Genomic DNA, 15678 nt, shown 5'->3' on the forward strand with positions numbered 1-15678 from the left:
GAAGGTGAGTGGGATAACAAGGCTGATGGAGTTTGAGGCATGCTTAGTTTTACACTGTGCACAAACATGGTGTAGTTGTTTACGAGGGAGATGCTGAAGCTGCACAGCCCAGGACAGCACGGTGGAGACTTCGGGCTCACAAAGGAGAGGAGATGCTGGGAAAGGAGTGTAAGGAAGTAGGGGCCAGGTGTCTCCAGCGTATATTTCCAGAAAGAGGCCGAAGAAACCCTCAGGAGACGCTTCTCCCCGGACCTGGGTCTATATTACTCTTCTTATGTAAGTTAGTATCTAAGTGGGCTTCTGTAATGCCCAAGGCAAGTGGTTGTAGTTTTTGTCCCAAGTTTTCTGATGATGTTCAGACCGTTTCGGCTGATGCTCGTTTCCCCTCCTCTTGGCGATCTTTCCGGGGAAAAACGCGTTTGCCGAGGGGCTCGTGCACGGGAACGATGCTGAGCTTCAGCACAGGCCCCAGCCCTGCCCCTGCTGCTTCCTCACGGCCCCGCCGCAGCCCAGGAGACTGCTCGCCCTCTCCAACTCCCGAGGAAGGCGGGATGTGCCCCCCAGGCGGCCGCTGGCGCGTTCCAAAAGAGGAACCAGGAACGACGTCCGCAGTGACACGGGAAGGGGAAAAAACATAGTGTTTCCGCCCGGTTTCGAACCGGGGACCTTTCGCGTGTTAGGCGAACGTGATAACCACTACACTACGGAAACCGCCATACTGTATCCTTTTCCGGCAGTCCCCCTTGACCAATGGCACGGAGCACCCGCGGCCTCGCCGCGAGCATGCGGTTGTGGGTGGAACGCCTGTCGGCGGAGCAGGACGAGCCACGCCCCGGAGCCAAAAGCTGGTCTCGCGCGCTTCCCGCCCGTATAAAGGCGGCGCGGGCCGGTTACAGCCGCTGCCGCTGGCAGGAGGGAAGGAAAAAGGCACCGCGCGTCACAAAAGAGTCGCGCCCCGTCCCTGGGTGGGCTCGAACCACCAACCTTTCGGTTAACAGCCGAACGCGCTAACCGATTGCGCCACAGAGACGCGCTGGGTTGCTCTCTCGCCGAGTTACCGCTGATTCCCGCTCTGGCTGGGGCGGCTTTGTGTTCCTTTGTGTTCCTGCTGCTGCCCGCTCCTTCCAGGGGCTGCGGGTGTGCGGGTTGAGGTTTTTCATCACCAGCTTTGGTGCTTGTTTGCTTTTTTAATCTGAAGAACGGTCCTTCCTTTACTTTTCTTTGTGTTTTCTCTGTTGTTTTGTTTTCTCTGTGGCCTTTTTTGTTGGTTTTCCTGAGGGATTGGGAAAGAGTGGACAAGCAGAAAAATATAGTGTTTGAAGTTCTGCCTGTTGGTGGGACAGTTGCAGATAGGAGCCTGAAAGCTGCTCTCTGAGACAGCCTAGCTGGCAAGAGGAAGCTCTGAGAGTACCTGCCAAGGATGAGGAAGGCAAAAATTAGCATTGCCCTATTATTAACATGGCCAAAGGATCCAATATCTTTCCTCCTGATAATTAGAGTTCCAAAAGGACTAGTTGTGACCAGAGACTTAACAGGAGACAAAATTTACCACACAGTGACCTTTGATTCAAAGACCTTTGATAATTATTTGCAAGAGCTAATGGAAAGCGGGAACACTGGCAGAAATGACACAGGGCAAAAGAGACTTCTCAAAGCAGAGTGGAGAGGAAGACCTGGGAATCTCTGCCCAGGAAGCCTTGCCTCAGCTCTAAACAGTCTTATTAACAGAATTATTAATCAAATTGCAGTCACCTAAAAGGTAATAAGATGATAATGGCAGCAAATAAAAACCAAATCAGCAAGGAAGATATACCCCAGATGGATGAGGGCCAAGTCTGGGAATACTTAAGCAACCTGCATGTACATAAGTCTATTGATCCTGATGGCATATACCCACAGGTGCTGAGAGAAATGGCAGATCCATTGCAGTCTCCATCAGCTTTGATCAGTCATGGCAATGAGGGGAAGTGCCCAAGGATGGGGGTACAGCAACATCACCCCCATCTTCCAGAAGGGCAAGAAGGATGACTGGGGGAACCGGTCAGCTTCACCTCAATCCTTGGGAAGGTGATGGATCAGCTAATCCTGGAAACCATCTTCAGGCACATCAAAGACACAGAAATCACCAGCAGTTGGTCAGTATGGCTCGAACAAGGGGAAGCTATGCTCGATAACTTGATAGACTCCTATGGTGAGGTGACAGCCTGGTAGAAGAGAGGAGGGCAGTGGATACTGTCTGCCTGGACTTCAGTGAGGCCTTCAACACTGCCTCCTGGGAGATTCTTGCAGAGAAGCTGTTGATGTGTGGGTTGGATAAGCAGACAGTGAGGTGGATTGTAAAGTGGCTGTTGTGTCTAGAGGGTGGTGATTAGTGGCATGATGTAGTTGGAAGCCAGTGTACCCCAGGGATCAATACTGCACAACATTCCATTAATGATCTGGGTGATGGGCCAGAGTTTACCCTCAGCAAGTTTGCAGACAGTACCAAACTCAGAGGAGTGGCAGACAGAGCAGAGGGTGATGCTGCTATCCAGAGGGACCTTGACAGGTTGGAGAAATGGGCTGATGGGCACCTCATGGAGTTCAACAAGGAGAAGTGCGGAGTCCTGCAGCTGTAGACAAAAGAAATATGCACCAAGACATGCTGGGGGCACCTATCTAGAAATCAACCTGACAGAAAGGAAGTTGGGTGTCCTAGTGGACAGAAGGTTGAACACGAGCCAACAATGGGCCTTTGTGGCCAAGAAGGTGAATTGTACCCTGGGTCACATCAGACAAAGCGTTGCCAGCAGCTCAAGAGAGGTGATTCTGCTCCTCTGCTCAGCTCTGGTGAGGCCACCTCTGAAATACTGTGGGTAGAGTTAATTTTCTTCCCACTAGCTGGCATGTGGCTCTCTTTTGGATTTGTGCTGGAAACAGTGCTGATCACAAAGGGATGTTTTAGTCACTACTGAGCAGGACTTACGCAAAGTCAAGGCCTTTTCTGCCTCTCACATCACTCCACCAGCGAGTGGGCTGGGGGTGCATGAGAATTCAGAGGGGACACAGCTTGGACAGCAGATCCAAGGATTACCCCATACCATATGGCATCATGCTCAGCATATAAAGCTGAGGGAAGAAGGAGAAAGGGGAGAACATTTGGAGTGATGGTGTTGTCTTCCACAGTAACCATTATGTGTGATGGAGCCTGGCTTTCCTGGAAATGGCTGAACACCTGCCTGCCTGTGGGAAGCAGTGAATGCATTTGTTGTTTTTCTTTGCTTGCATGTGTGGATTCTCCTAACCCTTTTCTCACTTTTATCCTTCTGATTCTCTCCCCCATCTCACTGGTGGGGAGTGAGTGAGTGGCTGCGTGGGGCCGAGTTGCCGACTGGGGTTGAACCATGACAATGAGACACAGAGGGTGAGGAGGAGGAGGCTGTGCCGGGGGTCCGGAGGGACTACAGTTTCAGTCTTCCAACTCTGTGTTTTGAGCCGAATTTGTACAAAAGGAATGTGGAGACAGTAAGTGAAAGGAGGAAGCCTGTGAAATGTGGAGAAGGAGGGGTTTTTGAGGTGGTGCTCTGCTGGCTCCCACAATGTCATTCTCTGGGCTGTGCAAAAGGAAGCCAGCATTTTAAAAACTGCAGCGTTGCCCTTTTCATCATGCTGCACTTCACATTTCCAGCTCTGTTCATGCACTCCGTGGGGGTTTTGTCAGGATTCAGCAAGGATGCGATGCTGAAGCAGGCTGCCGTGAGGCAGGTAGTCACCCACGTGTGTGTGTGTGTGTGTGTGTGTGCGTGTGTGCACTACGTTTGGTGGTGCTGTGGCTTTTGAAGTTTGCAAAGCAGAGTGCTAATATTAACCAGCCAGTCCAAGGGGCTTGTGTCTCCTTGCATTTATGATAAAGCATGACAGCTGGGTGTCACCTGGCATTTATATGTGGGAGGTTCACACAAGCAGCCTTTATTTTATCAAGACACACTTTCATTGGAGTCCTTGCTGCTGAGCACTGATCAGAGTGCATGAGAGGAGAGGAGAGATGAACATCCCAAAAGATATTTATAGATCTGTGTTCCCAGTCCTTTCCTCTTCATCATGAAAGCGATTCTACAAAAGGGTTATTTTGACTGGCTGTTCAAGATTCCAGAGGAGGAGATTAATGTGCCAGAAGCCTTGCAGCGCAACTGGAAAAGCTAGCTGGCTTTGCACATTTTCGTGAGCTTCATGGCTTACTGTGTCAAGGTTATCTTCCTCAGACAGGACAATGTGGATGTTAAACAGCCATGCAGCAAGCAAAAGGGCTGGGGTCTGACAGCAGCTGCTGAAGCGCTGAATTACCTGTGCCTGAAGAGGTCTGACCACAGCTGGGGGTTACAGAAGGTGCAGGCACTGTTCCTCAAAGTGTGTATCCCACCCCCTACACCCCCTTTTCTTTTTTTGTCTACTCAGGAAAATCCCTTATTTCAAACAGCCAAGTGAGATATGATGGAGGTGTCTTGCACTGATCTTTCTCCCAGGTGGACCAGGTTTTCCAGTGGTGCCAGGTTTGTCTTATCCAGACAGTGCTCCTGTGTGTGTGTGTTTAGGTCTCAGGGAGAAGGAACAATTTAATGTGTAGATATGGAAAAAACTGTTATCAGAGTCATTTTAGCCCTCCCTTGCCAAGGCAATTCCCCAAACTGCAAAAATATTGCCAGAATCTCCTTGTACCCTGCAGCTATTCCAGTGCCAAGGGGTATGAAAAGGTAATATTCCTCCCCACGCATGGTTTCTGCTCTGTCTGGCTATACAACAGTGTTACCTTGCCACGGTAAAGGGACTTCTTCTTCCATGTCTCACATGCCATCTTGATTTCCTTGTTTTTCCTCAAGCAGAGCCCTCAGAGTGATGCTGCATTAAAAAAACCCAAACAACAAAAAACCAGCAAAACAAAACTCTGCAGTTCATTTCTTAAGGCAGCCATGTCAAAGAGGTTCTTGGTGGCAAAGCTTTTTTCTCCCTGCACACCAAGAAATCATTTTAACAAGCCCTGGAGTTGATGTCATGTGTTTTTTTTCTGCAGGGAGGAGTGCAAAACCCTGCTTTTCTCCACACATACACGTGGGATGGCTTTGGAGCAAAACTGGGTAAGAGGAGGGAACAGGCTGGATTTCCAGAAAAGCGCCGGGGATGTCAAATGCCAAAATGCCAAAGTGTGCTGTGATGCCAAGAGGTGCCAGGGAGAAATCAGAAGGGGCAGAGCAAAAGAGCAAAGTGGGGATGAGTGTGTGGTGAGAGGCACTGAGCAGGAGCAAAGCAAAGAGCTGGAAAACAAAGAGCAGGACAAGGAGAAAGCAAAGGCATCAAGAGCTCAGCTCTCACAATCCCTCGCACACAGGGTGAGAGATGGGAGCTTGGGTCAGCCAGCTGGAAAGCCTGCTGGCATAAACTCCTGGTGTGTTGTGGGGTTTTTTGCATTATGGCATCTTCACACCTCAGCAGCCTGATTCCTACCCCTTTTTATACGAGAGTTCCGCTGAATAGAAGCCACCTCTGGGAAGTCTTTGATAGCAGGGAAGCATGTGTGTTTTCTTGGCAAGTTGGAGCAGGCTCATGTGCTTGTGCTGCCACTTGTAAATCAAAAGCAAGCTGCAGGCTGCCTGATAGGTTTGCACCGGTGTAAAACAGGCAGCAGAAGGGGAAGGCTCGGTGCCTGCTGCAGGAGAATGACTGGGAATCCTCCTACCATAGATGCCCCGAGGACCTGTGCTGTCCCCTTCACCCTCTCCTGTCAGCAGCTCCCTCCTGCTTGCCCATGCCCATGCACAACTCCTCTCTTTACAGTCATAACATTGATCTCTGCTTAGACAATATTCCTCTTTTGACTTAATTCCATAGCAGCTTTTAGGTGATGGGTTTTTCTTCTCAGAAGATTAGTAGATGCTTAGCATTAAATACCATCCCTAAATACCAGCTACAATCCTATGCTCAATAGACCACAAAACATAAACATTGATGTTCAAGTAAGAAAATAGCATATTCTGGGGAAAAAGAGAACTTCAGTCTGAATAAAAGCATTCTCAAAGAGCTGTTGTACTTCTCTATTTGTTCTTGGATTTAGGTTTTTTCCTAAAGCAAATCTGGCAAATTTTTACATTCTGAAGAAAATACCACAAGCCAAATCTAAACCTAGATGCTCTTTATGGCCTTGCTTCTCACACAGTTGTATCTGTATGGACTGTAGGGAAGTTATCCCAGAAAGACAGCCTTTTCCTATTAAGATAACTATGTCACAGCTCACAGTGTTAATCACTGACCTCTCAGCCAGTTTCATTTACATTTCCGTTTATTTGTTTATACCCAAATTATATGAGAGTTTTCCATATGTAAGACTACAGATTATAAAAATTTGCATGATAGAGAGACTGGGTAAAAACACCATTGTAGGTAAATGTGTCCCCATTGAAAAAGATGGGGTTTGCAGGTTGGCTCCTGCTGGGAACTCATACCTGGCTGTGTCCCATCCAGAGTGAGGTCTGATTTGCCTGTGACAGTAGCTGGTGAGTGATCTCTCCCTGCCTTTATCTCAACCCCTTAGCCTTTTGTTATATTTTCTCTTCCCTGTCCAGCTGAGGAGAGGAGAGATAGAGTAGTTTGGGTGGGCACCTGAAGTTCAGCCAAGGTCAACCCACCACTCTGTCCAACACCGCAGCCTGTGCTTCTGGGCCAGCTTCACCAAGGGATTGGATCCGAGCTGTGAACATGCTGCAGCAGTTGTGCTCAGCTATATTGGGCTTCAAGCACTAAAACTGGGGCACAACTGTGAAGTCTGAGCCTGTAAAACACTGAATGCACATAGCTGTCACTGACTTCCAAGGAGTTACTCGTAGGGGGAAGGATGCAGGGTCCATGCCTGGTACATATTTCTGTGCTCACCAGCAATGCTCACAGCATTAGTGCATTGCCCATTCCAGTATGCCAGGGGGTACAGGAGTTTGGCTTGTGACATACAGGCCTGGAATGTCCTCACTGGTGAGACTGATGGAGATGTGACCAGGGAGAGCATCTGCATGAGAGCAACAACATTACTGAGACTTGTCAACATTATTTCTCCTCCCAGCTACTTGTGGAGTGGTAGGGCACTTGCTGACAATGCCATGATAGCCTGACTGGTTTCTTCCAGCCTTTTGCTGTTCTACACAGCTGGCCAAATGCTTAGACATACTTTAGATATCCAGGTAGGAAGGACAATAGATATCTTTCCACATTATGTATCCTCTTAGATCACAGACCTGTAATTTCTTGCTTGCCTGGGCTTCATCTGTTTACCATGAGTGAGCGAGCCTGTGGTTATTGGTCTGACAGGCATCAGAGCAGAGGGTGCTGCCCCTCTCCTGTGAAGCCGGAGGAAGTGTTTCATGATTCAAGATAAGACCTTCACTTCCTCATTCTGTGTCTGTAGTACTGAGCTGCCACCGAGGCTGCACCGTCCACCCTGACAGCCCGCTCACAAAATGGACCAGGAGACCCTGGGAAGCATTGTCCTGCTTGCCATCGTCACCCTGATCAGTGTTATCCAAAATGGTAAGATAAAAACAAGCATTTATTTAAAGGATAAAAGGGAGCTGAGGAAAGTTCAGGATGATATATGTTGAGCTGATCTTTGGATAGATGATCTTTATTTATAAGTGCATGCATGCTTAGGCATGGCTTTGGCTTTAGAAATGGTCTTCTAAGCATGGAATTTTGTGTGCCATTGTGGAAGTATCCTGACAGTCACATGGTCCTGCTCTCTGATATTCTAGAGTGAGTTTGTTATACATTTCAGCTAATGTAAGGACTAATATGCTGGGATACCCTGTGGCAATATGCATTTTGATTTGATGACTAAGACCTCCTTTTCCGACCTAGGTCCCTGCTGTGGTCAGCCAGGGCTACTCTCAGCTGGAGTTCTGCTGCCATGGGCAGGGACAGAGTCCCTGGGGGGGCTGCAATGGGTCAGGCCTTTGTGTGGAGCTGGGTGAAGGGGACAGAATTGGAGGAGTCTGTGTGGGCTATTTGTGGGCAGGCAGCTCTCCTGCTTTCCTGCATCTCCGAGTCCTGCAGTATAACTAATCTCCTTTAACTGTGGTCCCAAGAACACTGCACATTTCCGGAGATGGTGAAGTTTCCTTCTCTAGGTCTTATTCAGACCGTGTATAGTCCCTTGTATATTCTTCAAGATTTTTTAAATAAAACAAGTCTCTCTCCTGTGCAAATTTGATTTTAACTTCATCACCCTCTCTTACAAATACTTACTTTAGCAGGAAATTCTGCCCAGAATACAAAGAAAGGATTGAGTTTTGCCTCAGCTGCACTAAATTTGCCCAGCTTCAAAGAGATTCAGCAGTGGGATGGGGGCTGGTGAAAATTCCAGAAATCTTTAGTGAAGGCTTCTTACTACAAATGGGAGATTCCCACTGAACACAAACACTGAACATTTCCTAGGAAATGGGCTATTCTTGGGCTGCTGCAGAGAGGGGAAGTGGTGAGAGCCTTGCTGCCAAGGAACAAAAAAAAAAAGGGAGATGCAGACTGATTAATTTCAACATAGGCACTAAATGCCATGTCATTTAACCCAATGTTATTCTCTGGTAAATGCACAGTGTGTGACATCACCAGAATATGGCACATTAACACCAGAGCATGTACCATAATTAAGAAAATGTGTCAAATATGCATTTCTTGCTATTTAATCATATGACTTTATATAAAGGGTTTTTTCCTCTCACTCAGACATGTCAGACTTCCATCCATGTGCTTTTACCTCATGGAAATCTGTCTGTGATATTATTGACCCAACTGCTACAAAGGGGAAGCAGGATGCTTGGCAGAGTGTGCCAAGCATGTGAGGCAGACAGCCCTAAACCATGATTTCAAGCCTTGCATAATCTGATTGCCTCTTCCCAAGCTTTCTGTCTAGAAAAGTCTTGCAGTGAATGCAATAAGGAAGGCAGTAGAAATGTTTGTCAAGGGGTGTCAGGTGTACTTAATTCTTGCCATGGCTCTCATTCAGGAAAGCATTTGGGCATCTGCTTGGCTAAGTGCATGAAGTCAGTACCATGTAAATGTGTGATTATATGCTTCTCTGCATAGGATGCAGGACTAGAAAACAACTTGGGTGAATGCTGTTATTCCTAAAGATGGAGGTGGGCTATGTTGCTGCCCCAGTCTGCTGTCCATTTACTGTCACCTTGTTCATGAAGGAAATCTCCACATCCCACACAATGACTCATGTGGCTGCATACCACTGAGTGACGCATGCAGCCTAAAGTTTTGTTCTTTTGTCGGAGAGATGTTGCAATCCAGCAGCTTTCAGGGCAAATCAGTGATCATTGCTGAGCAGATCAGGACAGAGGAAGCAAAGTGGAGAGAGAAAAAGAGCATGTTTGCAAGCACTGGCTTGGCTGGATCATCAGTTCCCAGTTTCTGTTGGCATGGACTTGTGAAACAACCAGGCTTACACTGAACCCTTGCACATTACCTTGGTCAGAGTGGGACTGCCACTGTTCAGGCTCTGGGCAGTCTGTGCAGCCTTGGAGCCTCAGGACATTATCTCCTGGAACAGCTGAGCTGAATTAAACCTCTCCACTCCAGTCTTGCTCTGCTCACTCCTCTCCTGCTGGCTTGTGAAAGCACCCTCTTGCCTCCTGGCATCACGGAGCGTCTCTCTAGCAGCAAGCTGATATTTGGGAAGTGGCAGCACCTGCAGCAGTGGAGAGGAAGATAAATAGCTTACTTGGCTTTCTCGGAAGCTGTGGTATTTTCTAGAGATTTCACATGTATGATAAAAGAAAGGGAGAAGTTATGCTTCCAGTGAGTCCATGCAGTCCCAGACCTACAGAAAGTGGTTTCCCATCGCTGCAACTTAGCACTGGACAAAAAAGTGCTGATCAACCCTATCCTCTTCAATTAGGTCCTCTTAGTCACTGTAGGCAGGGTAACTTCTTGCCAAAGGCTGGGCTGGTGGGAAGATGTGGGTGCTGAGAACTCCCGGTGGCTGGGCCACTGGGTGGTGTCTGGTCTGGGTCCCCCAGGAGCTGGCCAGTGCACTGTGCTGCTGGCAGTGGGGGGGTCTGCAGCTTGGCTCAGAGTAGGGGTGCTGACTTAAAGCACTGAGGTTTTTTCTGCAGAAGGGCTGTATGTACCATGGGGATCAAACAATACTGGAAACCAAAAAAGTCCGTAGTTTTTACTAAAGACAATGGAAGTACAAAAGACCTACAGCATCAATGGAGGGGGAAAAAGGAGGCAACTCTTCCAATTGAAGGAATGAAATCCTGCAGCTTATGTAGTTAAATTTTTACTGTTATAATAATGTATTTCCTGATGGGCTATCTTTTATGTATATATATTTGGTTAATATTCCAAGCCATAGAGTGATTTGGATGCACTTGAGATGGGATGCACGACAACAGAAAGCTTGCAGCTTGTAGCCTGCCAGAGCTCTCTCTGGTGTATTTTGACATATGATTGATGGTCTCTGGTTTAGTGTCATCAGATAAAACATGTTTGTCAAGAGCATGATACATTATCTTGTGGTGCTGCATTTTTGCAGCAGCTAACACTCTGACACAACTCTGTTGCTTAAAAGGAGGATGCACACAGATCAGCCATTAAGACCAGGCTTTCTGTGGGCCTTTCTGGGAAAAGAACCAGCCCTGCAGCATGTCCTTGGTTTGGCAAATGGGTTTCACTAAAAGAGAATAGACTCCCTTGTCTCTCTGCTCTGTTGGAGAGCAAGATTTGGGGTTGGCAGCTCTGTCTGGAAAGCTCTTTTCCCACTGGGAGCTCAAAGGACCAGGTCAGGGCAAGGCTTCTGCAGCAGAGATGCAGGCTGCCTGAAGTACAGTGTTGGGGTGAAGCAGGGATTGGAGGTGAGAGCCTGCTATCAGTCACACACAGACACGTGGGGATGCATGAAGGGTTTGGTTAAACCCGGGTGACAGCAAGCACACTGGCCACATCCTGCACCTCCATGCACCTGTATCTTCTCCTGCCATCTGCCCAGCTTGGATGCTCATGGGAACAGAGCTGAGCCCACAAAGCCCAGCTTCTGCAATATCTCCGGATGACATCTCAGACTGAATACTCTGTGGTTTCCTTAACAGCTTTTTTTGCTAACAAAGTGGAGCATGAAAGCAGACACTGCAACAGCAAGGGGTTGCAGCGGCAGGGGTCCTCCTCCTTCGACCGTGTCTACACTGCCAAGTGAGTAGACACTGCCAACTGAGGCAGAGTGGGGTTCATCATGCTCTTCATTAACATTAAATCCAAACCCTTTTAGGGGCCAGAGGTGGATTCCAAATGCCCTCAGATGAAGACTTTTTACATAATCCCTTTCTGCTCTCAGTGTTCAGACCTGTGGTTTTCGGATATATTTGCTGTGTGAATTCAGCACCCTTCTTGCCACCATGTGCTTCATCTATATAGGTCTTGCAGCCATTATGAGTACTGTGTCTCTTCATTTGGGAATCAGTTCACTGTTCCCTGCTGGAAGTGTGACACAAGCACAGCCAGAGTCCCAAGGGCACTGTGGCTCAAAAGGAAAGAGCCAGCAGAGAGACGTCAGCCTGCTGAGGAGCAAGTAGGTGGCAGAGCTTGTACAAATCCCTTGGCACACAGCTCCCCACTTCTCCACTTCTTTGCTACATAGAATCACTCTCAACTTCTTCACTTCTCCCCCTCAGAAAGCAATCCCAGCTGAAGGAGGCAGCTGGAAACCATTCCTGTTCCCCTGCAAAGACACATGTTAACTCTGTGAGACACTCTTATTTGTGGTGCAATTCTACATTTGTTGGTTTCCTCCAATAGCTTTATTAGTATGACTCAATTAAAAGGACTTTAAGCCAATAAAGCTCACAGCATCTATCATGATCAAACAGGTTAGGGAGAAAGTGGCTTTCACAGGTACACACGATGGTTTGTTTTCCTCATCAGGCAGCACAAAGACATCCATTATCTGAGTGAGGAAACAGGGAAGCAGATGTGGGTGAGGAGTCCAGCTCCTGGCAGATCAGGAGCCTCCCACCGCTCTGGGATAAAAGTCTACTGTCAATGGCACTAGTGCAGCCCAAATTCACCTGCCACCATTCTCTGCTGGTGAAACATATTGATTTTGTTTCTATTTGCCTGTGCTCTGATTTCTCTCCTATAAATTCTGTTCTAGCCAGAACTGCGGACACGCGTACCCAACATTTCTCGCTGTGCTTTGGTGTGCTGGCCTCCTCTGCAGCCAAGGTAACATTCTTTTGTTTGGTTTTTTCTCCCTTCAACTTGGCACCACATTCAGCAAGGGATGGCAAGTGCTTTGGAAGTTACACTTCCAGGGACCAACCCTCCTGCAGCAGGGGAACCTCTCTTACCCTCCTGTCCTGGAGCTAACACTCATGACGTGGCTATGCCAACAGATGTGTTCCCAGACATGATTCAGGGTAGTCTAGGCCAGGGACATTTCTCATACTGGCATTATGGGTGAGTTCCCTTTGTTTTGGGTGAAGGGTTTAGTACTTGGTTGCTGGATGCAACATTATTCACTTTTGGGACAGGAAATGGACTCAAATTATTAAATTGCCAGAACTGCCAGGTCTCCCCTGTGCTGAGGGCAACCCAGGACTGTTTACCTGCATTTCTAATTGTGATCCCCTGCAATGCAATGTGAGTTTATCTAACATTAAGATGAATACATGTACCTGGGGTACATGTCTATTCTTTCTGGGAAAAAAAGGAGTTTCCTGACCAGGAGAAGAAGGAATTTTGTCTGCAGTTGTGGGAAAAGCTAGAATTATGGGGGAAAACCCCTTTTTATATGCTCAGAAGTTGGTATTGGACCATAGTGTATCCTCCACCTGCTCCTAGTGAAGTACATCTACCAACTGCCTTCTCTTTCTGGTGAGGGCAGTGCCTGAGTTGGCACTCTCTTTCCTGAGCCTGGTATGACCCACACTGGGTTTCACAAAACCGTAGAATGGTTTGGCTTGGAAAAGATCTCAAAGATTATCTCATTCCAGCTCCCTTGCCAGGGGCAGGGACACCTTCCACTAGACCAGATTGCTTGAAGTCCCATCCAGCCTGGCACTGAAGTCTTCCAGGGATGGGGCATTCACACCTTCTCTGTGAAACCTGTGCCAGTGCCTCACCAGTCTCACAGTGAAGAACTTCTTTCCTATATATAATCTAAACCTACTCTCTTTCAGGTTAAAGCCATTTCCCCTTGTCCTATGAGTTCATGTCCTTGTAAAAAGTTCCTCTCCAGCTTTCTTGTAGGCATCTCAGAGGATGATAGGGAGTGTGTGCTCTGCAGTGGGCACAGTTGTGAGCACGATTACACCTGCAAAGTCTTCAGAAAATCTGGAGTGAGGGCAAGGCAAGTGCTCTGTTTCCCATGCAGAGGTCTCCATCCCAGTTCCAGTGCTTGTCCCATAACTCAAGGCTGCAGATTCCCGTTTCCCATTCCAACCCAGGCAGCAGATGGAGACATACAGTGAGACCTGGGCTGGTGTTGTTAATGCACTGTTTTATCCTTTACCCAGCTCCTGCTGCCTTTGCTGGCCTGATGTACTTGTTTGTGAGGCAGAAGTACTTTGTGGGCTACCTCGGGGAGAGGACTCAGAGGTAAGGACTTGCAGAGCCTCTTTACAAAACCCAGAATGTGGTAGGAGCACAGCCAGATGCTGCCACTTCCATAGGCTCAGCTGCTGGCTTGTGGTGCTGCCTGCAACAGATGCTGGCATTCCGTAGTGCAGGAAAGCCCCTCTCTTTTGGAGGAATGGGGGTAGCTGTGGGAGATGTCGGATGTGCAGCAGCACTGGGGTCAGGGGGCCTGCAGCTCCTGCTCACAGGACTCTCTGCAAACACAGGTTTGCATGTTTGTGCCACTACTTGCACAAGATTGTCCTTTTATATTAATATTTGTATTTTATTTATATTAATAAATTACACACATGTGAAACAGAGTTGTCCCACAGCCTGTGATGGCTGAAAACACATTCAAGTCCCTCTGAACAGACACTTGTAAGCAGCAGCCTACTCTGAGAACAGAAGGCCAAATCCAGACCCAAATGGATCCTGAAAATGACATTTAAGTCCTCGCAACTGCCTGGCAATACAAGACAGAAAAGAAATTTGCCCACTCTCTCTCAGCTCCTGACGTCTTTCAGCTGCTCTCAACAGCAGAGTCCAAAGTCTGAGGGTTCTTCCATGAGGTGATGCACATTAACAAAGTGCTTTTCCCCATTTCTGTCTCCTCAGCACTCCCGGTTACTTGTTTGGAAAGCGCATAATTTTGTTCCTGTTCCTCATGTCTGTGGCTGGAATACTCAACTACTATCTCATCTTCTTTTTCGGAAGTGACTTTGAAATACACATTAAGACGATAACCAGCGCGATCTCTCCATTGCTGCTCATACCCTAACTCCCCACAGCACTGAGGGGGTCAGCACGCTTTGTATATCAATGCCCAGAAGCTGTCATAATTCAACTGTTTAAGAAATGAATCCATAACCCAGTGAGATCTCTGTAAATCTCATGCTTGATGGGCTCTGTAGTTTGATTTAACCTTGCTTTTTTCTTCAGAAAAATGATTTATCATCAGCACTTGGCACACCCGAGGAATGGTAACAACTTCCAGTTAACTCTTTAGAATTTTTTCCCTGAAGTGCAGCTTGCAAGCTGATTGCATGACTGGAAGGGACATTGTATGCTTGCTTCGTAACTGTGTTGTACTTAGCTTTTGTCCCAAAACCCAGGATCCTCTCAGTGTTGCTCCTGACTGATGGCTCCCACAGTCACTCTCAGATAACAAGAACAGCCTTTCACCGGCATCCCACATGCCCCTGCCCGCATAAAGGCATGGAGCAGCCTCTTCACCTACCCTTTCCCTCCAACTTGTTGATGACCAAGCTCTTGCTGCCGCAGGAGGGTGGCAAATTGGCTCCTCTCTGGTCTTCCTTGATAAATATTCATGTGCGTAACACTCACCACACTGATCTCATTTACACTTCAGCCTCTTTGTTCTCCCAGAGCCGGGAAAAGGAGTAGTGTGTAAATGAGGAGGTAGTGTGTTGCCGGCGGGGTTGGTTTTGTTTTGATTGGCTTTGTTTAATAAAACAGTCTAAAGCGAAGAAATCTGTCTGCTGCCATCTTCTTTGCCCGGTGCATGATCCCAGTGCTCCGTGGCTCAGCAGCCGGCCGGAGAGCGGAGCAAGGGCAGTAGCACCGGGCTGTTCGTGCAAGCAGCTGATGGCCCTGGGCACGGCCCTAAAAGGGCGAGTTTAACAAGTGCCCTTCTATGAGCACGGTCAGTGCTCTGCTTCCAGCACTGACAACGTGCCCCGCAAGTCCACGCTGAGGAGCGCTTTGATTAGCAGTGCAGACCGAGGTAGGCAAACAGGTAGCGGCAATCTTTTTAAACATTGCTACCCTGCAAGTGCTTAAGCTCTTAAGCCTGCCTGATTGCCACATGCAGGATGGATAAGGCTGTATTTCGTGACTCCTTCGGGGGGGGAGATGAGACTCCTCGCTATGTGAGAAGAGGGTTTGCAGAGCTGTTCACAAAAGCAGGTGCAGAAAGCCATCTGCCTTTGTACTACACCGAGGCTGGAGGGTTTTGGTGCTGTCTGATGAGGCAGAGATGCTTTGCAAGGCTGCTCTCCTCTGCAGCTGGCCATTCACATG

At 48.0% G+C, this 15678-nt stretch overlaps 1 protein-coding gene and 2 non-coding genes across 3 annotated transcripts; 1 reads left to right on the top strand and 2 right to left on the bottom strand.

The window, feature by feature from the left end:
* Nucleotides 1-638: 638 nt before the first annotated feature.
* On the bottom strand, nt 639-711 carry TRNAV-AAC. The gene has a single exon. It is a non-coding gene; the product is annotated as a tRNA-Val (tRNA).
* Nucleotides 712-956: 245 nt separating this feature from the next.
* Nucleotides 957-1030, bottom strand: TRNAN-GUU. Its single transcript has one exon. It is a non-coding gene; the product is annotated as a tRNA-Asn (tRNA).
* A 6386-nt stretch (nt 1031-7416) lies between these two features.
* ALOX5AP (arachidonate 5-lipoxygenase activating protein) lies at nt 7417-15129 on the top strand. The gene is made up of 5 exons (XM_032099534.1): nt 7417-7548; nt 11115-11214; nt 12173-12243; nt 13536-13617; nt 14254-15129. Exons 1-5 carry the CDS (start codon nt 7479-7481, stop codon nt 14414-14416), a joined length of 486 nt encoding a protein of 161 aa, XP_031955425.1. The 5' UTR covers nt 7417-7478; the 3' UTR covers nt 14417-15129.
* Nucleotides 15130-15678: the final 549 nt, after the last annotated feature.

The sequence above is a fragment of the Corvus moneduloides genome, chromosome 2 (genome assembly GCF_009650955.1).
Source record: "Corvus moneduloides isolate bCorMon1 chromosome 2, bCorMon1.pri, whole genome shotgun sequence".
Lineage (NCBI taxonomy): Eukaryota > Metazoa > Chordata > Aves > Passeriformes > Corvidae > Corvus > Corvus moneduloides.

Excerpts from the sequence above, each read along its gene's own strand:
- ALOX5AP (XM_032099534.1), top strand. The coding sequence starts at position 7,479 with ATGGACCAGGAGACCCTGGGAAGCATTGTCCTGCTTGCCATCGTCACC. Across the intron at positions 7,549-11,114 it reads GATCAGTGTTATCCAAAATG|CTTTTTTTGCTAACAAAGTG; the intron begins GTAAGATAAAAA and ends TTTCCTTAACAG. Across the intron at positions 12,244-13,535 it reads TGGCCTCCTCTGCAGCCAAG|CTCCTGCTGCCTTTGCTGGC; the intron begins GTAACATTCTTT and ends TCCTTTACCCAG.